The sequence below is a fragment of the Topomyia yanbarensis genome, chromosome 2 (assembly GCF_030247195.1).
Source record: "Topomyia yanbarensis strain Yona2022 chromosome 2, ASM3024719v1, whole genome shotgun sequence".
Classification (NCBI taxonomy): Eukaryota; Metazoa; Arthropoda; class Insecta; order Diptera; family Culicidae; genus Topomyia; species Topomyia yanbarensis.
In genome coordinates, this window is record NC_080671.1 from 393,753,028 (window position 1) to 393,777,244 (window position 24,217).

Below are 24,217 nucleotides of genomic sequence, written 5' to 3' on the forward strand. Positions count from 1 at the left end.
CCAGCTCCGGTCCGAATTCGAACAGCATTCAGTTTCGACGTGGGAGCTAGATAATCATTTTCGATCTGTAATATCGTCTAAATGATTTAATGGAAGCATTTAACTACCAATGTTATGCAATCCATGCACTGGTACTGTTAAGTACTTGGGACATAAAAACCGATCACTTCGTCCTTACATAGGAATATTGTAAATCCCCTAATTGCGCAGTGGACAAAGCAATACTTTTCGTTGAGTTATGGTTCACAAACGACCTTAATACCTTAACAGTTTCTGATCTCGTCAGGATCTAGGAATAATGCTTTGACCGGTGGACTACCAACATAATGTAAACACTTGCCAGCATGAAAATGTCCAACATTTCAGAATTTTATGCTAGCAAACGATGCTGGTAGACAAATCCAACTTAACGAAAAATTGGCAGCCGCTGGTTTGCCAGCTGATGGCTCCAGCATCTACCCTTCCAACCTGCCATCCATAATGTATAAACACTACATTACCAAGAAACAAACTAACCTCTCACCATTTCGCAACTCTGCTCCCAATCCAACTGATATCACTATTACCATTAAGGGCCTGGAACCTCTGATCACTGATTGAAAAAAGCTGGTTAAGCGTAAGCTTAAACTTAAAGAGATAGAAGTAGAGAAAAAGCGGCCCAATTCTATTTGGAATAATTTTACTTTATGCAAACATATTTTATTTTATGTTTTATATTTTTAGAAACTCTATGTGTACACGAGTAAACGACAAAAAAATATACGGATTCTATATATATTTTACGGAACCATTGTAAATGTGTTTTTCTTTTAAAATATGCTATATTTATACCGGGCAGCAATCGAGATTCAACTATTATTATTATATAGCAAACAAAAAAAAACAACAACAAAACGGTGAGTTTGAAGGGAAACCACACGAGAATTGAAAGTATTAATTCAATTGTTTAACTTCTGACGACACATGGTGAATAACTGAAAACAAACACGACTTGGCATTGTTTATACTGATGCATTTGAAAATGCCATGCGCGTAGAAGCTACCGTGCATAAATGTAGTGAAACAAAAATACAGGAAATTGACTCGTTTTAGTTCGTTTCGTTAACGTTTGGTATTAATCAGAGCTAAAAATCAGCGTTTAAACAATGTAAACAATGAAAATTAAGGTATTTGGCATAAAAATAAAATAAAGAAAAAAAACTTATCCTTTCAAATTGGCACATACACACAAAGAAAACAGAAGCTACTACCACCATGCAGCCAAAACGAATTTATACGAAGAGAAGACTAAATCCAACCATACAGAAGCAGAACCTGGTTGAAATAACTGGAACTAGTATATGTATTTGCCACAAGAAAATGGCCTCTGAAGTTGTGCAGTCAGAAGTTGGAAGTAATTTAAATAAATAATTGCAAGACTAATTGATAACAAAATTTGTTTGAATGATCCGAAACGCCACGATGCTGTTGCCCTTCCTATCTACAGCAGGGAGTACCAGCGTGTTGTACAGGGTAAGCATTATGCGCGTTAGTAGACACGAGACTAGCTGCGAGCGTCAACTGTATGAAGCCCTCTACGCAAGCTGCCATTGTACCACGAGGGAAAACATGATTACCATTGTGATTTTCGATTGATTGACACCGATTTGCACTTTCTAGCAGAAGCGCAGAAAACTGCGCATGTTACATTGACACTTCTAATAGAAAGTTCAAAACCAGTGCACTCCACTACACCGGTGCACATCAATCGAAAATCCCACATATATCGCAAGTAATATCTCCTTGTGACCTTACTGTTTCTCTGCTTTTGTGTTGGTAGTTCCACAGATAACAGATATTCCGGATCGCTTTCAAAATTTATGCAAACACCTGTAACTGGTATTTCAGATGAAGAGTGTGATTAAAACACTTAGGCAAGCGTTTGTAGGTGACGCTGTTGTTATTTTATTCAATTTGACAAGGCTTGTTTGTGTTAGCTTAAAGGTGCCAATTTCTTCGTTTTACATTTTAAATTTTATAAAACTATTCCTATATTCAAGAGGGTGAAGATTTGGGTGATCAATTAGAGCTATTTTTAAGAATAGTAACGTTATTTGGGATTTTTTAGCAATTATTATTGGAGCAATTAATTATTTAACCAAGAGGAACAATTATATAATCATCTTAAAACTAGGAATAACTAAAGGGAGTAATTGAATTTTATTAAGATTATGGGGTTTAATTAGATGTATTTTTATGAAATACTGTTGAACATTTTTTAACGAGATTATGTAATTTAAGGCTGTATGCACACGAGGCGACAAGACACACGCCACAAAAAATATTCACTATGGATTTGTATCTGGCTATTCCAACGCGGCAACAGCAACAGAGATAGAACAATTAAAACTAGAAAAAGAGATGGCAAATATGCTGCGGGAGGATATTCAGGGGGAGGCATGGGGGTTTGTGGGTGGACAACGGCATTCCTCCAACCGATTTCGTAGTACGGCTCAATTGCGGATCGGCAACACCGAGTTCATGTGTTTGTGCTGTAAGTCCCGTTTGTTAGTTAACTCCTACAACTTAGATGATGGTGAACCTTCAGGTTGCATCAAACCACGACTTTAACAGTACAGGCAAAAAAGGCACTTCTGAAATCGATAATAAAAGAAAAGAGGCTCTTAAATTTAGTTTTCAGAAAGGTATGCGCTAGGGATATATAAGGGAGATGGCGGCTTGCCAGTACATCCGGAACCAACAAATTGGGTGAGATCTGGCGGAACAATACTTGACAAATACCCATAAAATAATGGACCCTGGGTGGTCTATTTCCGGCCCATCACGAAATCGCTTAATATTTTACAGATCTCACGGAAGCTGACTGCTAACTACCCGGCCGTAGCTCAGATAACACGTGTTAGAGCTAATAAGATACGCATATTAGTGAATGACCTCGACCGGGCAAACCAGATTGCTCGCAGATTTAAGGCGTAAGTACCTTGTATGGCAGTGGAGCTCGTCACCGAACCGGGTTTGAAGTGCGAAGACGTGTTAAAGTACGGAGTTGGTTGCTTTAAGGACCCCTCACTTCAACATGTGAAGATTCTGGAATGTAAGCAATTGTATTCAGCAACAACTGAGAATAATAAGACAACTTATTCATTGTCAGACTCGCTTCGGGTGACTTTCTCCGGGTCTTCCCTCCCCAACTATGTCCTCCTGGATAAGGTTCGTCTACCTGTTCGCCTGTTTGTACCGCGGGTAATGAACTGCAGCAATTGCAAGCAGCTGGGCCACACAGCCATTGTGGAAATAGGAAAAGGTGCGGCAAATGCGAGGGAGAGCATGAGGATGACGCTTGCGGTAGAGAAACTGAAAAGTGTATTTACTGCAAGGGCCTTCCGCATGATCTTAAATCATGCCCGCGTACAAACAGCGCGGGGATAAAATTAAGCGCTTCATTAAGGAACGCTCGAAGCGCTCTTATGTCCCTTCCGAAAATTCCTTTGCTCTTTTGGCTGGCGTTGAACAAGAATCTGACGACCCACAAGAGGGAACATCTTTGGTTAATCCAGAGGAATCCAGGAAGCGGAGAAATCTAGCCTCCCCTAGATTCCCTCGTAAAGGTGCCAAGGTGTCGTCCCCTCAGAGTGCGCCAACTACAATCAATAAATCCAACGGAAGTGATGCACTAATGCTGAAGCAATTTGCTCCAGGACTTGGAAATTTTAATTCTAACAAGGAGTATCCACCACTGCCAGGGACACCAAAAACCCCAAGTGTCTCCTTTTTTCAAACAGATACTCAGTCCAGTAACGGACTAATGAAGCCCCTCCTTGCAGCGATCGTATCCTTCGATGACAAAGTCATCGAACGAGGTCACTGAATCGATCACTGTCCTACAGTGGAATTGCCGAAGTATCCTCCCGAAAATCGATTCCTTCAAATTTTTACTAAACAGTTTAAAATGCGATGTTTTCGCATTATGTGAAACTTGGTTAACTTCCGATATAAATCTCAACTTCCACGACTTTAATATAATTCGTCTGGATCGAGAAAACCCCTATGGAGGAGTACTTTTGGGGATCAAAAAGTGCTATTCTTTCAACCGAATTAACCTCCCTTCGACACCATGCATTGAAATTGTCGCTTGTCAAGTTATAATCAAAGGTAAAGACCTTTGCATTGCTTCCATCTACATTCCTCCTAGAGCCTCGGTAGGGCACCGAACGCTTTGTAATATCACGGAATCCTTACCGGCACCGCGGAGACTTTAACTCGCACGGTACGGTATGGGGCTGTCTTCGTGATAATAATAGATCAACATTAATCCAAGATCTTTGCAGACAATTTCAACATGACCATCTTAAACACGGGAGAAGTGGCGCGGATTCCTACACCACCAGCACGCGCGTTAGATTTATCGCTATGCTCGACATCGCTACAGTTAGATTGCATGTGGAAGGTGATCCCTGATCCCCACGGTAGCGATCATTTGCCTATCGTAATTTCAATTGCTAACAGTTCAAGACCATCAGAAACAATCAATGTCTCGTATGACTCACACGGAACATTGATTGGAAGAGTTACGCGACCGCGATATCCGTTAAAATCGTTAAAATCGAAGAGCTTCCTCCGGAGGAAGAGTACAGGTTTTTGGCTGGCTTGATTCTCGACAGCGCGAATCAAGCTCAGACTAAACCAGTACCCAGCGCGAATACGCATGGACGATCTCCCACCCCGTGGTGGGACAAAGAGTGCTCGGAGCTGTACGCGGAGGAGTCCACTGCATAAAAGGCCTTCCGGGAAAACTCAAACGGGTCGTCGACGGGTTAACGAGAGAAACAGCGATGAGCACTCTTTAGAGTACGGCTCGACGTATGCGTAACCGAAACAGTACCAACGAGAACGTGGAATATTCAAACCGTAGGTTATTCGATTTCACCAAGAAGATCTGTCCGGACTCTGTCCCGGTACAGAAAATGTACCGCGCCGCGTCTCCGCACGATACCGCGAACGAAACACCGTTTTCGATGGTTGAGTTCTCACTTGCTCTCTTGTCATGCAACAATAACGCCCCAGGGTTAGACAGAATCAAATTCAACTTGCTGAAGAATCTGCCTGACACTGCAAAAAGGCACTTGTTGAATTTGTCTAACAAGTTTCTTGCGGATAACATTGTCCCTCATGATTGGAGGCAAATGAAGGTCATCCATCCAAAAACCAGCCTCCGACCACAACTCGTATCGACCGATTGCAAAGCTGTCCTGTATTCGGAAGTTGTTCGAAAAAATGATCTTGTTTCGCCTCGACAATTGGGTTGAAGCAAATGGCTTACTGTCAGATACACAATTTGGCTTCCGCAAAGGCAAAGGGACGAACGATTGCCTTGCGTTGCTTTCTACAGAAATCCAAATGGCCTATGCCAACAAAGAGCAGATGGCATCAGTCTTCCTGGATATTGACTTTTGATTCAGTTTCTATCAACATTCTGTCAGAGAAGCTGCACCAGCATGGTCTTTCACCAATTTTAAACAACTTTTTGCTAAACCTGTTGTCTGAAAAGCACATGCACTTTTCGCATGGCGATTTAACAACATCGCGATTTAGCTACATGGGTCTTCCCCAGGGCTCATGTCTAAGTCCCCTGCTCTACAATTTTTACGTGAATGACATTGACGATTGTCTTGGCAATTCATGCACGCTAAGGCAACTTGCAGACGATGGGGTGGTCTCTGTTACAGGGCCCAAAACTGCCGACTTGCAAGGACCATTACTAAATACTTTGGACAATTTGTCTGCTTGGGCTCTTCAGCTGGGTATCGAGTTCTCCACGGAGAAAACTGAGTTGGTTGTTTTTTCTAGGAAGCGTGAGCCGGCGCAAATCCAGCTTCTATTAATGGGTGTAACGATCAATCAGGTCTTCACATTTATATATCTCGGGATCTGGTTTGACTCTAAAGGTACCTGGGGATGTCACATTAGGTATCTGAAACAGAAATGCCAACAAAGGATCAATTTTCTCCGAACAATAACTGGAACATGGTGAGGTGCCCACCCAGGAGACCTGATCAGGTTATACCAAACAACGATATTGTCGGTGATGGAGTACGGGTGTTTCTGTTTCCGCTCCGCTGCGAACATACACTTCATCAAACTGGAGAGAATCCAGTATCGTTGCTTGCGCATTGCCTTGGGTTGCATGCACTCGACCCATACGATGAGTCTCGAAGTGCTGGCGGGCGTTCTTCCGCTAAAAAATCGATTTTGGGAACTCTCATATCGATTGCTGATCCGATGCGACATTCTGAACCCGTTGGTCCATGAAGGAAGAGATTTGTGGAATCCCGGACCATATACGCCCGCAGGTGATCCCCAAAATATTTTATAATAAATTCCGAGAAGTCGACTGCGACAAAATGTTTTACACTGACGGATCAAATCTCGATGGGTCCACTGGCTTCGGTATCTTCAACAATACTATCACCGCTTCATTCAAGCTCAATGATCCCGCTTCAGTTTACGTCGCAGAGTTAGCTACAATTCAGTACATCCTTGGGATCATCCACACTCTGCCAACAGATCACTACTTCATCATTTCGGACAGCCTCAGCTCTATCGAGGCTCTTCGTGCGGTGAAGCCTAAAAAGCAATTCCCGTATTTCCTGGGGGAAGATACGGGAGTCCTTGTGTACGTTATCTGAAAAATCTTATCAGATTACCTTTGTTTGGGTCCCCTCTCATTGCTCTATCCCGGGCAATGAAAAGGCCGACTCATTAGCAAAGGTGGGCGCTTTAAATGGTGACATATACGAAAGACCAATCTGCTTCAACGATTTTTTTAGTATTTGTTCTCAGAGGACACTCAACAGTTGGCAAACCTCGTGGAGCAATGGCGAACTTGGACGATGGCTACATTCGATTATCCCAAATGTATGAACGAAGCCTTGGTTCAGGGGGATGTATGTGGGTCGGGATTTTATTCGTGTAATGTCCCGACTTATGTCTAATCACTACACGTTGGATGCGCATTTGCGGCGTATTGGGCTTGCGGAGAGTAGTCTGTGCGCTTGTGGTGAGGGCTATCACGACATCGAGCACGTTGTCTGGGCATGCGCCGGGTATTTAGACGCCAGGTCCCAGTCCGAATATTTTTTTGTGTCGTATGTCCTACCGCCTCGTGTGTGAACAGCTTAACAATTAAAACTAGTAAAAGACAGAGATGGCAAATATGCTGCGTAAAGATATTCAGAGGGAGGGATGGGGGTTTGCGGGTGGATAATGGCATTCCTCCAATCGATTTCGTAGTACGGCTCAATTGTGGACTGGTATCACCAAGTTCGTGCAATGTTTGTGATGTAAGTCCCTTGTTTATTAACTCATACGACTGAAGGCGTTGTCACCGATGAGAGTTTGACATGCGAGGATCTGCTGCAGCACGGGGTTGGCCGTTTTAGAGACTTCAGCCAGTGAAAATACTTCAGTGCAAGCGTTTGAACTCAGTAGTAGTTGCGGGAGAAGGTTTAAAAACGTACCCCCAATCAAACTTTTATCGGGTGACCTTCGCTGGTACCGCTTTGTCAAACTACATCCTCTTGCACAAGGTTCGTCTCCCTACCCGATCAGAAACACATAACAAAAATATTTCAAAACTATATCTCGCGCTGTTACTTGTTATAATTTTCTGTTATTTTAACTACTAACGAGACCAGATTTATAGCATAACTTACTATGAAAATTGCATTCTGTTATAATCTTGTTATTTCATTCTGATCGGGTATGCGTCTGTTTGTACCAACAAAGTGTAAACAATTGGGTAACACAGCCAAGCATTGTGAGAATCATATGGATGATTCGTGCAGTAAGAATGCTGAAAAGTGTACTTACTGTGCAGAGGTTCGGCACAATATCTCGGGATGTCCCACGTACAAACTACGCGGTGATAAACCAAAACGTTCGTTTGCGGGACGATCCGAACGTTCTTTCGCAGTAATGCGCCACCAACCTCAACAAACGTCTATGCTCACTTGCCGCCTGACGAAGGCGAGGCTGATGACCCACAAGAGAGAACATCTACTAAAGTGCCTAGAAGTTATAGAAAGAGGAGGAACATTTCCTCTCCTAACGTTCCTTGTTAAGGCCAGAAGGCCAACCAAACCGAAGCAAGTAGCCCTGGTCTCGGAGGATTAAACTCAGAGAAGGAGTTCCCAGCACTTCTCGGAACATCAAAAACCCCAAGTGTTCCTCTATTTCAGTTCGGGAATAATTGCGGCACTGGAATTATCAAATTCTCGGACATTGTGGACTGGATAATAAAAACTTTCATTATAACTGATCCTATTAAAAGTCTTAGCTCTTCTACCTACAGTAAGAACATTTTTAAAGCTGTTGACTGCTAAATGGTCCCTCCTTTCAGCGAGTGTATCCTTCGATGACTTATCGAACGAAGTCACGGATTTGATCACTGTTCTACAGTGGAATTGCAGAAGTATCATCCCAAAAATAGATTCTTTCTAATTTTTAATAAATAGCTTGAGATGCGATGCATTCGCTTTATGTGAAACTTGGTTAACTTCCGATATAAACCCAAACTTCCACGATTTTAATATTATTCGCTTGGATCGAGATACCCCCTACGGAGGAGTACTTTTGGGTGAACAAAAAGTGCTATTCCTTCCATAGCACAGTCAGGTAACAACCAAAGGCAAATATCTTTGAATAGCTTCCATATATATTCCCCCCAACACCGCGATCGGGCACCGCAGGCTACATGACACCATAGAATCCCTACCTGCACCGCGACAAGTTTTAGGATACTTTAACTCTCACGGCACGGAATGGGGTTGCCTTTATGATGATAACCGTTCTTCTTTAATTCACAATATTTGCGACAACTTCAATATGACAATTCTTACCCCGGGGAAATGACACGGATTACTCTCCACCAGCGCGTCCAAGTGCATTAGATTTATCCCTTTACTCGACCTCGCTACAGTTAGATTGTGCGTGGAAGGGAATCCCTGATCCCCAACGGTAGCAACCATCTGCCGATCGTAGTCTCGATCACCAACAAGACCGTTGGAATCAATCAATATTTCGTATGACCTCACATGAAATATCGATTGGAAAAGCTATGCGGCCGCGATATCCGACAACATCGAATCTACCCAAGAACTTCCTCCGGAGGAAGAGTACAGCTTTTTGGCTGGCTTGATTCTCGACAGCGCGAATCAAGCTCAGACTAAGCCAGTAGCCGGCGCGAACATACAAAAACGTTCTCCTAATCCGTGGTGGGACAAAGAGTGCTCAGACTTGTACGCGGAGAAGACCTTCCGGGACGACGGGTTACCCGCTAGCTATCGACAATACGAAACGCGTATGAAGAGTTTGATGAAAGCCAAGAAACGTAGTTACTGGCGCCGGTTCGTTGACGGACTAACTAGAGAAACATCGGTGAGCACTCTTTGGGGTACGGCCCGGCGTTTGCGAAACCGAAACAGTACCAACGAGAGCGTGGAATATTCAAACCGTTGGATATTCGATTTTGCCAAGAAGGTTTGTCCGGATTCCGCCCCGGCACAGAAGATCTACCGCGCCGCGTCCCCTCACGATAACGAGAACGAAACACCTTTTTCGATGGTGGAGTTCTCACTTGCTCTCTTGTCGTGTAACAATAAAGCTCCAGGGCCAGACAGAATCAAATTCAACTTGTTGAAGAATCTGCTAGACTCTGCCAAGAGACGCCTGTGGAACTTATTTATTAAGTTTTTTGAGGCTAACATTGTCCCACACGATTGAGGACAAGTGAAGGTCATCCATACAAAAATCAGGCAAACCAGCCTCCGACCACAATTCGTATCGACCGATCGCAATGCTATCCTTATTCGGAAGTTGTTCGAGAAAATGATCCTATCCCGCCTCGACAATTGGGTTGAAGCAAATGGCTTACTGTCAGATACACAATTTGGCTTCCGCAAAGGCAAAGGGACGAACGATTGTCTTGCGTTGCTCTCAACCGAAATTCAAATGGCCTATGCTAGCAAAGAGCAGATGGCATCAGTATTCCTAGATATTAAGGGGGCTTTTGATTCAGTTTCTATCAACATTCTTTCGGAGAAGCTGCACCAGCATGGTCTTTCAGCGACTTTAAACAACTTGCAAACGATGGCATGGTTTCTGTAACGGGACCCAAAGCTGTCGATCTACAAGGACCATTACAGAATACCTTGGGCAATTTGTCTGCTTTGGCTATTAAGCTGAGTATCGAATTCTCCACAGAGAAAACTGAGCTAGTTGTGTTTTCTAGGAAGCGTGAACCAGCACAATTACAGCTTCTATTAATGGGTCAAACTATAGCTCAGGTCAACACAGTAAAATATATCGAAGGTTGGCAAACTTTATGGAGCAATGGGGAGCTAGGAAGGTGGCTACATTCGATAGTCCCTAATGTATCGACGAAAGCTTGGTTCAAGGGGATGGATGTGGGTCGTGACTTCATTCGTGTAATGTCCCGACTCATGGCAAGCCATTACACGCTTGATGCACATCTCCGGCGTATTGGGCTCGTGGATAGTAGTATCCGCGCATGTGGCGACGGCTATCACGACATCCAGCACATTGTCTGATTGGGTATTACGGGGGATAATTTCTGAGAACCCAATATTAGCGCATTTCCCCAAAATTCCACACGGCCTTTCCCGATTGAAAGGAACGGCCGCGCTCCGTGAAACATCGTGCTTAGCCCATCTGTCATAATACTGAGATTTTACATAACGAAGAGCTGAATGATAACACATGTTGTTCCAAAAAACAGCCCTGCGTTATGCAACGTTTTGTGCAGCTTGATTATACCAGGTGCAAGTGGTGCCAAATTCACCACGTTCAGCATAATTCAAAAGTTCTACATTAGATTACAGATTTGATAAAATTGATTAAATGAGATAAACTAATCAATCAAATTCTGTTTTTAAAAACTATACTTGCGCTTAAACCAAAATGGGAGGCTTATTACTACCGCTACATTACTCAAGTGCAAATAGCAAATACAAGTGCTTACACCAAAAACTTACTGAACACCTTACAGCGGCATTTAGGAAGCCGTTGGTGCGTCGTGTACGTTTCTGTGAATCTCTCGATATAACTAACCTTAAATCCGGAAAATGATAAGTATGGTTAAATGATATTTTATTGACTATAAGTTAAGAGCTGAAAATTTGATGCATACGAAATTCATACAAGGCCGCGATAATCAACACGGTACTTTCGAACCGGATGATTTGTTCAAATTCAATGCAGTTTACTTACTATTTCTTTGCGGGCCATTCTGCCCCGTTGTTGTGGAGCGTTCTGCCCCGTTGTTGTGTGGCGTTGTGCCCCTTTATTGTCGTGCATTTTCCCCCGTTGTGGTGCATTTTACTCCTGCATTAGTGCATTTTGCCCCGTAAATATATCAATGTAAAGTTTTTCGTTGATTTTTTCACGAGATTTCAAATATTCCCCATAACATTATAACTACTATTATAGGGGAAAACGTTGGATGATAATTCCTTAGGGGGTGCATTTTACCCCATTTTTCCTTACGGATGTTCTCTGCGGCCATTTAATATATTTTCATTATTTTTCCAAAGTTTAGCTTCGAGTCTGGTATTATTACAAAATATTTTTGTTATGTTATCGTATCCCTGTCAAAAAAATGCGGCCGAACATGGTCAGGCGATTCCAGAAATCTGTGAAAATCTGTGAAATTTTCATCACAATGCCAAAAATCTGGCATCTATGAAAAAGAATCTGTGATCAAAAATTGTGAAAAAATGGGTGGGTAATATCAGAGACATAACCGGAGTGAAGTAGAATACACTTAGGATTATTTATATGGATATGTAGGTTATCAACGGGATTTTGCGGAAAAGGGAAAGCCTTCTAATTAATTCTTCATTAAAATAATGGTGGTCCTGAAAAGGACCGTTTATGTTCGCTTTGGCGAATGATGCGCTGAATTTGATTCTCGTTGGATGCTGCTGACTTCTGCTCTCTATTTCCGGATTGAACTGTTGTCCATGGGTGCGATACTGACATAATTGACTGTAGCGTTATAAACCGTTTATGATTTCTTTCTGCATCGTATGGTGAAAATATTATTGCTATGTTATGATAATTATGGTTAAGAAATTAAAATTAAAAAATTAAAAATGGGAAATGTTTTCCATCGTCAACTAGTTTTCTTCTTTTCAAATCTGCAACATTCTTTGAAAATATTGTTGAAATTTTATTGATGTAACTCTGAAAATGCGTTTGGCAACACTGCCCCAAATAGATGGTGGGGGAAAGACGCGTATTCGTTTATGTTATGCTAGTATTAGTAGCAGAAAGGAATGAAAAAGTGCATGGCACGAAAACGAGCGAGTAAGAGAGTGATAGTAGTGCGTATTCGCGCGTAAATATTGGTCGGTCGGTTTTCTCATCATTCGTTGTACACCAGAATAGCAGTAATTTCCGCGCCATAGCCCGTACCAAACAGATCGTCCGCAAGCAGACAGCAACGAAAACCATCCGCGAAAGTATCTCAACCGCTGGTGACGTTGAGGAGCCAAATGCTACGGAACAGGAACTGTCACCCTGTGAGAAATTCGGCGCTATCGGAAATGAACGGTATTTTCCTCCCACGATAAAACAAACCAATGGTCCTTTTCAGGACCAATAAATTATAATTCAAAAATTTTTAATTGAAACCCCATACCACTTCGGTTGTCAGACTTTACATGCTCGTCTTTTTTATTGGAACTGAAAAGTGCATAATCTGTTTGTCGGTAAGAAAAATCCGCTAATTATTATTATCACAATTTGAATTATTGATCATCGTAGAAATCAGTTCGCTTGTCGCCGGCGACCCGCTTCGTTAGTTCCTGGAAGGAATACTCCCCGTTAGCAGCAGCAAACAAAGGCGCTCTCAAAATTGCCTCCATCACTAGACGTGTACAGAAGTCGCATTGTTTTTGCAAGGCATCGGCGATATAATCACAACAAACGGTCCTTATTAGGACCACAAAATCGTTCTCAGAAGAATTACAAATGAAATTTCCATCTCGTGCTTTGGAAAATAACTTCCCTCTTATCGGGTTAGTTATTTTCTATAATAATATCCGAAAAATTTGCGATAAAACAAATGAACTGACCAATTTGACGGAAGCAAGAAAATACCTACAAAAATTTGAATCAGAAAAGTGAAATTGACGGGAAAATGATTCGATCGTTTCTAAGTGTTTGGCAATTGAAGTTGCCGATTTGTTTTCCAACGTCAATTATTTGCGCGGTTGACGAAAGACAAGATTTTCAAATTTATTTTTTTCTAATGGAATGATAGCGCTGATAAGGGCTAATTTGTTTGCCGAAGAAAATATTCTCCGGGTGGGAGATTTTTCTTCCAATTGTTCCTGCCTTCTAATACGGAGCTGCACAAATTAATCCACGGAGATGAATCCTAATAATCACCTCTCCCGGTATTGACATCTGACAAGTGGACTTGCTGAAACCGACTGAAATGACAATTCTTTCTGACCAGATTTGCGGCTTGGTTCATGAAATTAGCGGGAACCAATCAGGAAAGAGTTTCAGTCAGATGATTTGAAATCGGTTTTTTTTCGTGTGTGTATGCTATCTTACATCCATCAGAAATGAAAATGATGGTTTCTGCTGGTAGCACGTTTCAACACAAACTGATTTATCCACCAGTCGTGTACAGCTCACAAATATTTCTCGGTATTGTACAGCCATCCGTTCGCGCCAAGAAACCAAATACGAATGTTGATAGAAACAAATCTGCAGCGGACCTATATTTAAAACTTTTCATCATTTAAGTGTTCAGTTTGTGCACCATATTGACGGCGCTGGCCGAGATGAGCTGAAAATTTTCACCATTTTCGGCAGTTTTTGAAGATTTTTTTTAAAACACAGTATTTTCGGTATTAATGCATGTTATACATACTCCAAATTTTAATACTACATTGCGGAACATACTTTCGATAAAATTGCCTTAAACCTCAAATCATTCTATTAAGTATGATGGAAGTTATTAACGTTCAAAATCTGACGCGACTGCCACAGCCGATATTTTTAAACGGGTCCCCATATTGAAACGTTAGAAGTATTCTATTTCAAAAAATCTGTGACAATACAGAAAAATCTGTAAATATGGTAACCCTGCTAACTAATTAGATATACCTACTTACACGTATTCGCCTCAAACATTTAACCCAAGCGCACAAAGTAAGATACGTCAACGCTGATGATGATGGGTAGAGCGAAAGGGACAACTAGTACCACGACACTATGTTAACCGTGTTTGCAAATAGAGCTCGAATTTACAAGCGATTTTGCGTACGAATAATATAATTATTGTGTTCGAGATTGTACATAAAAGTGTGCTAGAAACGAGTGCAACACAAAAGAAAACATAGTGTTTGAACGGACAAGCTCAGTCGCGTGTTAGAGGGCGTGGGAAACGCACCTCCACAGCCAGTGTAACGGACTTCTAACTCAGCTACACTTGCTGGTAAAGCACACAGCGTAGTGATCTGCTCCACCTGCCATTCAACAGGCAACTGGGCTTGTCGGGCCAAATTCATTCTTTAAATAGTCGATGATGACGTAATTCATAGAAGCGTAATGCGCTAGGTACACAAATGTGTCGTGCCGGACTTGGGAAGCGCTATCTTTTGCGTGTAAATGCACGATATTTTGACTAGATTGTACATTATTTAAATTTTTAATGCCATGATATCAAAAATCTTTGGGTTAATCTATTGGAATCTATTCTTAGAAGTATTTTGGGCGATATGTGCAAATGTGCAATTTGAAAATTGATCGTGAGATGGCTGAATCATATGCGTTTAAAATTGGACCACTTTTCGTTACATACCATTTTTGTAGAAATTGCAAAGTGCAGCTCCATATCGAAAACAAAGACGTAGTCCTACGTCAAAAGTTTGACGTTTGACTCAACTCACCTGTGCTAATTGCCCCTCGGAACAAGTACAATTTGCGAATGCGACTTAAAGGCAATTTCAATACTTAGACAAATTTTCTGGCGGCTAAAATGGACTTGGTTGTTTTTCGCGTTTTTCAAACATGGCGGTTCATGTTTGGCTTAAGCTTAAAATTGTTTTTTGAACAACTGGTGTGTTCTCCCTTGTACTTTGTTTGTCTAGTGAACTTCATTTAGCCAAAGAATGTGGGAAATTGTGGAATCGTGTGTAAGTATAGTGGAACAAGATCTCTGACCTAGAGTCTTAATGAACGGCAGAATGTGGTAAGTTTTGGAGTGCAATACCAATTTCACCATTGATTCTTCCTATAATTTGGTGGTGATTGCCTAGTATACTGGTAAGTATATGTGAGTAGATAATGAATCCGAAAATAAGTATTATTTGTAATTTTCACATTAGCCCGCGGACGAACATGGTCAGGCGATTTAAACAGTTTGACGTTTAACTCAACTCGTCTGTGCTAATTGCCCCTCGGAACAAATGCAATTTGCGAATGCGATTTAAAGGCAATTTCAACACTTAGACAAATTTTCTGGCGGCTGAAAAGGACTTGGTTGTTTTTGCGTTTTTCAAACATGGCGGTTCATGTTTAGCTTAAATTAAATTAAATTAAATTAAATTGTTTTTTGAACAATTGGTGTGTTCTCACTTGTATTTTGTTTGTCTAGTGCACTTCATTTAGCCAACAAATGTGGGAAATTGTGGAATCGTGTGTAAATATAGTGGAACAAGTTATCAGACCTTAATAAAAGTCAGATTGTGGCAAATAGCCCCCCGTAACCCAGCACTTGCCCCTTTTGACTGGGATATTTTAACGCTATGAATTCATTTTGAAATCAAATAGGCAATTTTCGGACAACATTTATACCTGTCATGAAGAAGTTTATCGATGATCTATGAACAATGTAAACATGAAAAGTCATCTGGGGTTACGGGGAAACCTTTGGATCCATTCCATTAAATCCCGATCCAACGGACAAGAATTTAAAATAAATACTCCAGTCACGCGGCACATCCAATTACATCAATTCGATTTTCGATGAACAATGAAAACACGTCACATGTGAAGTCATCCTGGCATACGTAAGCACTTTATAATCGATTCCGGTTATTCCGAAATCCGGTTTTTCAGACGAACTATTTTTTATTAACATTTCTGCCATACGGCATATCAACCCTATTATTAAAGAATAATGCAGTCATCAAAACAATTTATTGCCGATTCCGGAATACGGAAGTTTGAACCACACAATTCTCGTAATTATTCCTGTCAACGACCGGTCCCGGTAGTACAGTCGTGATTCGCTGGTTTGGCCACAGCCTTGTCCAACTAATGTATTTGATTCGCTAGTTGGACCGACTGACAAATGTTAAAAACTCGTTAAAGGAAATGTTGGCAGTGTAAATGCATCTCTTCACATCTCTAAACATTGTCAGAATGATTGTCAAAATAAATTTGACACGAGATTTTGGCGTTCAGATGCTTTTTAGTTGGACAATGGTCCAACTAGCGGAGGTCCAACTAAAAAGCAGTCCAGTTAAAAAGTGTCCAACCAGCGAATCACGACTGTACCAGATTCCGCTTCTTTGGCAATTTGTAGTGAATATTCCTGTCACACGGCACTCTAAATTACATCAACTCGGTTTTCTATAAACTCATTAAAAGTTATTGATTAGAGCAGCGTCTGCCATTTTTGTTCAACTCATTGGGTTCAATGGTAAGGCAACAAAAGCGATTCGAGTTTTAGTTGCGCTCAAACACGAACTGAAAATGGCGAAATGCTCGTGTTTGAGCGCAACTAAAACTCGAATCGCTTTTGCGTTATTATCTTAGTTCTTAACAACGATGCAATGCTGTTGATGTCAATTTGTGCAATTGTAGGCCGAGTAACTCCGTAATAGAGTGTGAATAGGCTCTTTACCCTTTATCTGTGGGATTGTTTGGTTAAAATTGATTTTGAATTTAGATAATTAGAAAAGTTTAATCATTAAATTTTGAATCTGATATCTCGGCCAACAGTCGTTTGTCTGCTCATTACTGTTCGATTTTTGCTAACAATAGTTGTAGCAAAAAATATTTAGATGTTCAAATTAGGCAAAAACTAACTATAAATGTGAAGACGATACCTAACCCCACGGTGCCAATGCGGCAAATTAATAATGGTTGAATAGTTGTAATAATACACGCGAAGGAACAAACGATAGAAAACCCTATCGCCAAATGACTTTGACTCACCTGGAAATATTAAACAATACATTAGCCCATTTCCCATCTCGCGATAGCTAAGACACAAACACAGCATCCGTAAATGTCCCCTGTGGAAAACAAAAATCAATTGCGCTAGTCACACCTTCTTCCGCGAGACGCACATTAGACGAGTCCACCGACGGCACGCACACCAGTCCAGCGCCCGAACGGCCCTTCGGCTCGCTCAGATTGAAGTATATTGTTCTCGCGACGGTACGACCATTGCATTTTGCTCCGTAATTTTTCGAAAATTGTGCAATTTAAAGCCCCCGGTGGCACCCGAAAGTGGGCTCAACCGGTATCGGAAGTGATTCGCGATCGGGACGCGTTCGAGTGCAATATTATTGCTCCACCAGCGAGCAAATTTCTGTGAAAAACAGTGAAAAGTTTGCCGTCAAGGAGTTTTTCCATCTCTTTTTTCGCTTGCCCTAGTGTATGCGTCTGACGTTGGACGCCTGTGCAGGTTTCAGTGTGTGTGCGGTGTGAAACTCGTCTAAAATTTCGTACGTTGAAGCGAACCATCGGCGAATAAGTGAAATTTGTTTACAATTTTCGTGCGCGTGTTGGTGCGGTTCGGTAGTTGACATTGGTTCGGGCAAAATCGCGGCTGTCGTTCGGACCCGAAGTGGCTAAAAACAAACGTCCGATCCGGAGGGTTCGGAATTCGGACAACTTTCGTGCTCGGTCGGATGCTCACGATTGACATTCGGTAGGGTTTCGTTGTGTTCGCGATTCGTGTAGCAAAGTTTTTTTTTTTTATTTTAGACAGATAAGTGATTTAAATGATCTTGTGTTTACGCGTGTGTGTTTTCGTCGCGTCTTTCGCGTGAAGGTATTGTTGCTTTGGTGGTGACGGATTTGGGATTTTCCGTACACACTCTTTTATCGTCCCGTGTGCGTTTCATTGCCTGGAATAGGAAACGAGAAAAGGCACGCAGAGAGGCACAAGCATACGACTCAATCTGTACCGATTGCGGATTCCGCAGAAGTGTGAACCAGTGAAGGAATAATCGCGGCGAATCAAGCGATTTTCCGATTAGTGGAAGCATATGTGAGACCGAAATGTGTGAAGAGTAGACACGCGCCCTGCGGAAAAAAGCGGAATTCTCCTATTGCGGATTATGGATTACAACAAATCGACCAATAAATATTAGGTACGCTTAAGCAAATATGCTCTCGATTTACTGCCACAAAATATTTGAGCTCCATGCGATTATTTTTTATCCATCAGAAAGAAATCCGTCGGAAGCATCAGAACAACATTGGAGCGATTGGAAAATCAATAAAATTACAGGGAATATTTCTATCAAGGGTATCTGGTTTGAAAACGCTGAAACATTTTGTCACCCCGTGCGAGGCTGCGGCACCTTCTCAGAGCTAGAGATAATAATGAGCACATCGTTTTCGTGGAGAGTTCGGATCGGTCCCACCTGAGGTCCAGTTCCAATTAAAGTATCAATACGAATGTTGCTGCAGAAAATGGAACGCTGAATACATGTCCAAATGAGCCAGCGGGCGTTTTACTTGATATCCGTTGCATCAGAACATGTTGCTTTAGTATGCAGCAGAAGGCGCTTATTAACGATAAGGTCATTCGGTTAATGATTCGATGAGCACGGTTTGTGTTTCAACGTTCCAATGCTTCAGTATATGGCGAATACCGTTTGATTGCACAACTGGGTTTACAAGTAACCAACATTTAGGGCTTCAGGTTTAAAGTGTTCATACCCATTTGCATAATCGTATCTGAAACGATTCGGAGCTTGTAACTTAGTTTGTTTTTGCGACAAATGTCATTTTTAATGCACATTCAAATAGTCTTCAGTTAAGGAAATTATTTATTGCGGCATCTTGTGACAAAAGAATTGATTAATGTCAGCCTTGCCTATCTTGGTAGTAACTATTTTTAGATAAGAGAAATTATTATAACTCGAATAATATTCAGAATAAAACGTTTTTTTATTCATTTCATTTATTTGATAGGCACAAATGCGTTAGCTTGGCGGTGCCAAATTCTTATGTTTTTACATTTGGGATACCTTAAAACTAGGAGATAACAATGTAGAAATACTTTTTTATAAAAGAGAAAAATTTTACAACTATCTTAAGACTAGAAATGAGATTCTATATACAAGAGAGGGGCCAAAAGATTTTTTTATGAAAAATTTTGAAACAAGGAATTCAGTTTGATATACAAGAGGGGGAGTAATAGTTTTTTTACGAAATATTTTAGTTATCTTAAAACTAACAATATAGTTGGTACACAAAAGGGGAAAGAAATATTTATGAGAAATTTCACAGATGTCTTAAAACTACAATTCTATTTACAAGATGGGGGACAATAATTTTAACAAAGAGTAAAAATTACAGCTATCTTAAAACTAGGAATACGGAATACAAATTTGATTTTTAATCGGAGACTTATGCTTGGTCTAGATATTCAGAGGGGGGCTTATTTCGAAAATCGGTGTAGAAGCAGTTGTATCAAGGACAGGGTAGAGAAGGCGTAGATGGTGACCGGGAGAGAAGAGCAAAACTGGCAACTTTCGGGCAAACGGGAGATCACCAAAACAAATTAGCGCCTCAGTCTAGCAGGTCGGATTGGCGGATGGTATTCTTCGGACCCGCGGGGAATCCTTAAAAAGTCATCGGACCTCGAGTTGCTCTCGCTTCAGTTTCCATAGTAGTAAGGGCGACGGCGGTTACATAATGGCACTCTGGACCTGATCAGTTCTACAAGGCAGGAGGAAACTTCTAAAAACGAGAAATAAAAGAGAAGGGCTAGATTGGGATATTTGTCGTTTTTATAAAAGCATAAATACGGGACATATAGTGGAGATCGCGATTTGCTAGCATATCTCGAACTGGGACATTGGGTGGTCTACCTCGGGCCCGAAGGGAATCTTTTAAATGAGACCTGGCGTCCAAATACTCGGCGCATACACAGACAACGTGCTCGATGTCGTGATAGCCCTCGTCACAAGCGCACAGACTAGCTTCCGCAAGCCTAATACGCCGCAAATGCGCATCCAACGTGTAGTGATTGGACATAAGTCGGGATAGAATAGAAAACATACATCACAAGTCGTCTTTGAAATAAACATGCCACTGTAACTATGTTTGTTTGAATATTCGTTTGAATGTCTGCAAAACCTAAAACAACATGTAGAAAGGGCATATATTTATGTTTTCTGAAATATTAGTTAAACAATCTTTATTTCTCGATTCGATGGAGGTGAAGTTCTATTGATGTAGAATATTCAGAGTGGGTTAACAAGCGCAGTTTATGAGAATTTTTTTTATTCCAAATGACGCATTCAACATTTTGCTCATGAAATAATAGTACAATTCATATTATCTCTTGGGACCTTTCGAGCATCGTTGGTCCAATGACCTATATTAGACGATTTTGTTCCATCCTGATACGGTGTCAGCAAACAAAAAAATTCTAACAAATCAGTAACTCGTCTATACTTCAGGAGTGACAAGTGTGACATATCGATGGATGCTCACCGATTATTGTGTTAAGTAAGACCGGACTAAGTCGTAAAATCTTAAAAAGTAGGATAATGATGGCACTGGATAAAATAATCTCTTAAGCTACATTCGATTTCTGTCAGATTTAGAATATGTTACAATAAATAGCGAACATTCTCTCCGAATTAGAGTGATGAGCCCATTTTCGCTATGTTTCTATTATCACCCTACTCATTTAAAGCCGTTGGTTAGAGCAGTGTCTGCTATCTTTGTGCAACGCATTGAGTCAAATAGTTGCGCAACAATAAGAGCACTCGATTCGAGTTTTCGCTGCCCTCATACACGAGAATTACACTGTTTTCAGCGTATTTGTGTTATTATATTGATTCTTAACAACGAAGCAATGTAGCTAATGTCAATTTTTACGCATTCCATTAATTGTAGGCCGAGAAATTAATGAATTAGTGAGGCCTATATCATAAAGAATACCGCAATTCAAACTTTAACATTCTCTCGAAATTAATCCAATGTCACTTAGTCGGGTTTGACTTAACACCGACAATTTGTAGTGATTTAATTACAATTCTTATGTTGACTCTAATATTCTTCCAAGAACCTCCGCACTATTTCAAAAAGCAGTTTTCTGTTCATTATTTAATTATCACAAAGCGAATTGGAACAGATACGAAACTTATTTCAAAAAAAGTTCTATTTAAGATCATTATTTACAAAAAAACTGACATTGATACAGAATTATAATATTTCAATGACTATAAATAGTTCCAACAACACACACAAAAAATCTAATGCACCTATTATTGACGACAGTTTTCAACTGCTGATTCGCTGGAATAGTGTTCGATCATGCTATGTAATTACTCGTTCAGGATCTGTAAAAAGAAATCAACCTCACAACTCTTTTTAAAAAATGAATAAATAATCCTTTAGCTAAGACTGTCACGACACCCGGTACTATAAGGCATGACCATACAACGTCCTCGATGTCGTGAACACCGTTACTACAAACGCAGAAACTGCTTCCAATAAACCTAGTACGTTTGAGATGTGTATTCAACGTGTAAGGATCAGATTTAAGTAACGAATATCCGAATCAAATTCCAAGCCCCATTTACACTCTGAACCAAAGCTGCGTTGATTTGTGTAGGATAACAGAATGTAGACAACGTACCTCATTGCTCCATGAATGTTACCAACTTCCAAACAACGTCTGACAAAAAACAACAAAAAATTCATTGAAGTGAATTGTAGTAAATTTTGCACGAAAAGAACAATGTGAAGGGGCCCAAATCAAGAGAATCGGATGAGATTTTTTTAGAAAAATCACTCAGATAATCCCATATTTTCCACTGGATTCCCAGTCTTCGGCTTCTATGGAGCTGAGGCTGTCCGAACGACGAAGTAAGAAGTCCACAAATTTCTTAGTTCATAGATAAGTCGAATAATACAGCTGGATCAGATAGACTAGTAGACACAGTTAGGATTATACGAAGCAGAATTAATGCTCTGCGTCACGTAGAAGAACTCCAAGAAGAAAAACAGAAGATAAATTTTCTATAGACTGATACAAACACTGAAGTGCATTTAACTAAAAACAAACATAATGTAATTAAATGGTAGAAAAACCTATCTAAAGATAAACCGGGCTTAAGAATTCGTCTAAACAAGCCTCTCGAAATTTTCTGTCGGGTTCAAGATTTTTCTTCGGATGAGCAGTTGATACGGAAGATTCCACAATTGATTTTGTAGCGAAAGAATACCCTCCTATTCTTTGAGACTCGTGGTTTGGGACGAGTGCATGCAATCCAAGGCAATGCGCCAACAACTATACTGAAATCTCTCCAGTTTGATGAAATTTATGTTCACAGCGGAGCAAGCGCCGAAACGCCCGTACTCTGTCACCGTCAATATGATTATTTGGACCAATCTGATTAGCTGTCCTGAGTGAACACCCCACCATGTTCCGGCAATTGTCCATAGAAAATTGATCCTTCGTTAGCATTTCCGTTTCAGATACTTAACGTGACAACTTCACGTACCTTAAGAGTCGAACCATATTCCGGATTGTGAAGAGTTGAGCGACCCATTTTAATTATGAGGTTAAGGTGCTTCCTAGAAAAAACTAAGACTCTCTAAGTTTTGTTCAGTGAAGAATTCGAAACTCAGTTGAAGAACTCAGATGCACAAATTATTCAAAGTATGCAGCAATAGTTCATCAAAATGGACAGTTTTGAGTCCCTTAATTGAAATCACGTCACCATCTGTAAGTTACCGTCAATTTATCACAGTCATTCACATACCAGTTGTATAGAAATGACTTTGATAGACGTATGTGTAATGCATGTACTTTTCAGACAACGAATTTGCTTAAACGAAGTTCAACTCGGTGAAAGATCATGCTGATGCAGCTTCTTTGAAAAAAAAATGGTATAAACTGTAGAAACACAATCCATATAGCACATCCATATAGTAAGCCATTTTCCTCGAACCAATTATTGAGACAAACAGAAACATTTTTGAAAGCTACTTTCGAATCCATAAAAGCATTTCAATAGACCGATACGAATAGTGATCGGAAATTAGTTGTCATGGTTTTCAAATGGCAGCGACATAATGAAAAAATATTTTTTTTGTGAAAAGGGTGCTACAAGCAGGAAATCTGCAGTGAACTTTTCCGGATTTCGTTAGTCTATTTTAAATCAATTATGTTTTTACGTTTTATAAAGTGGTCAAAATTGCCGCATCAAATTTTGTTTTTGATGTATAAATAGACTAAATGATAATGTCTCTCTTTTGACGATTATTGAATTGTTTGGTTCCACATTTCAACATTAATGTATTGCCCTTATGTTTTAACAATAACTTCCGTTTCTTTGTATTTTTTACTTTGAGTAAGCAATATCGTAGTGTTGATAACTAGAACACTGACATCTCTGTCAAATAAAAATAACTCTTCCGAGTTAGCGTGTTACTATGTACAAACTTCGGTAAGGGTCTATTCGCTATTAAACGCCTCGATGTATGCACCCATAAGGCCACCAACTTCACGAGACAGAGATGTGATCAATGACACCTGGTTGGTGTTAATCAGACCGGACTAAAACGCAAAACACGAAAAAATGAGTTAATAATAGCACTGGATAAAGAATTTCTTCAGCAACATTTCACTTTTACTAGGATTTCAAATATGAAACAATAAACAAAAATTATTGACACCAATCGTGCGGGTTTACTTTGCACACTTTAGTTTTTCCATATTTCCCTTCGGACGAACTTTTATAAGGTTTAATATACTTTTGGCTTTTGTAGAAGCATATCTTTCAACCATGTTGCATATGTCTTTTGTCAATTTTCGTTAACACTGTTTACCAAAAAAAAACCTCATGGGTCGATAAAAGTGATTGGAGGCGCGTAAAATAAGATTGCTCAACAAAACAAAACATCTTGTGTG

At 40.5% G+C, this 24,217-nt stretch overlaps 2 protein-coding genes across 4 annotated transcripts in view; both read left to right on the forward strand.

Moving 5' to 3' along the window:
- LOC131684829 (segment polarity protein dishevelled) overlaps positions 1–1,434 on the forward strand; it is a 39,539-nt gene extending 38,105 nt beyond the window's left edge. For all 3 annotated transcript variants that reach the window (XM_058968024.1, XM_058968026.1, XM_058968025.1), the window contains exon 4: positions 724–1,434. In XM_058968024.1, the coding sequence (XP_058824007.1) occupies positions 724–746 (23 nt within the window). In that variant the 3' untranslated portion in view covers positions 747–1,434. The remainder of the gene's footprint in view (positions 1–723) is intronic.
- A 16,039-nt stretch (positions 1,435–17,473) lies between these two features.
- Positions 17,474–24,217, forward strand: part of LOC131684830 (titin-like) — a 650,991-nt gene continuing 644,247 nt past the window's right edge. Inside the window, exon 1 of the mRNA XM_058968031.1 lies at positions 17,474–18,425. The gene's annotated coding sequence lies outside the window, so the exon portion shown is untranslated. The remainder of the gene's footprint in view (positions 18,426–24,217) is intronic.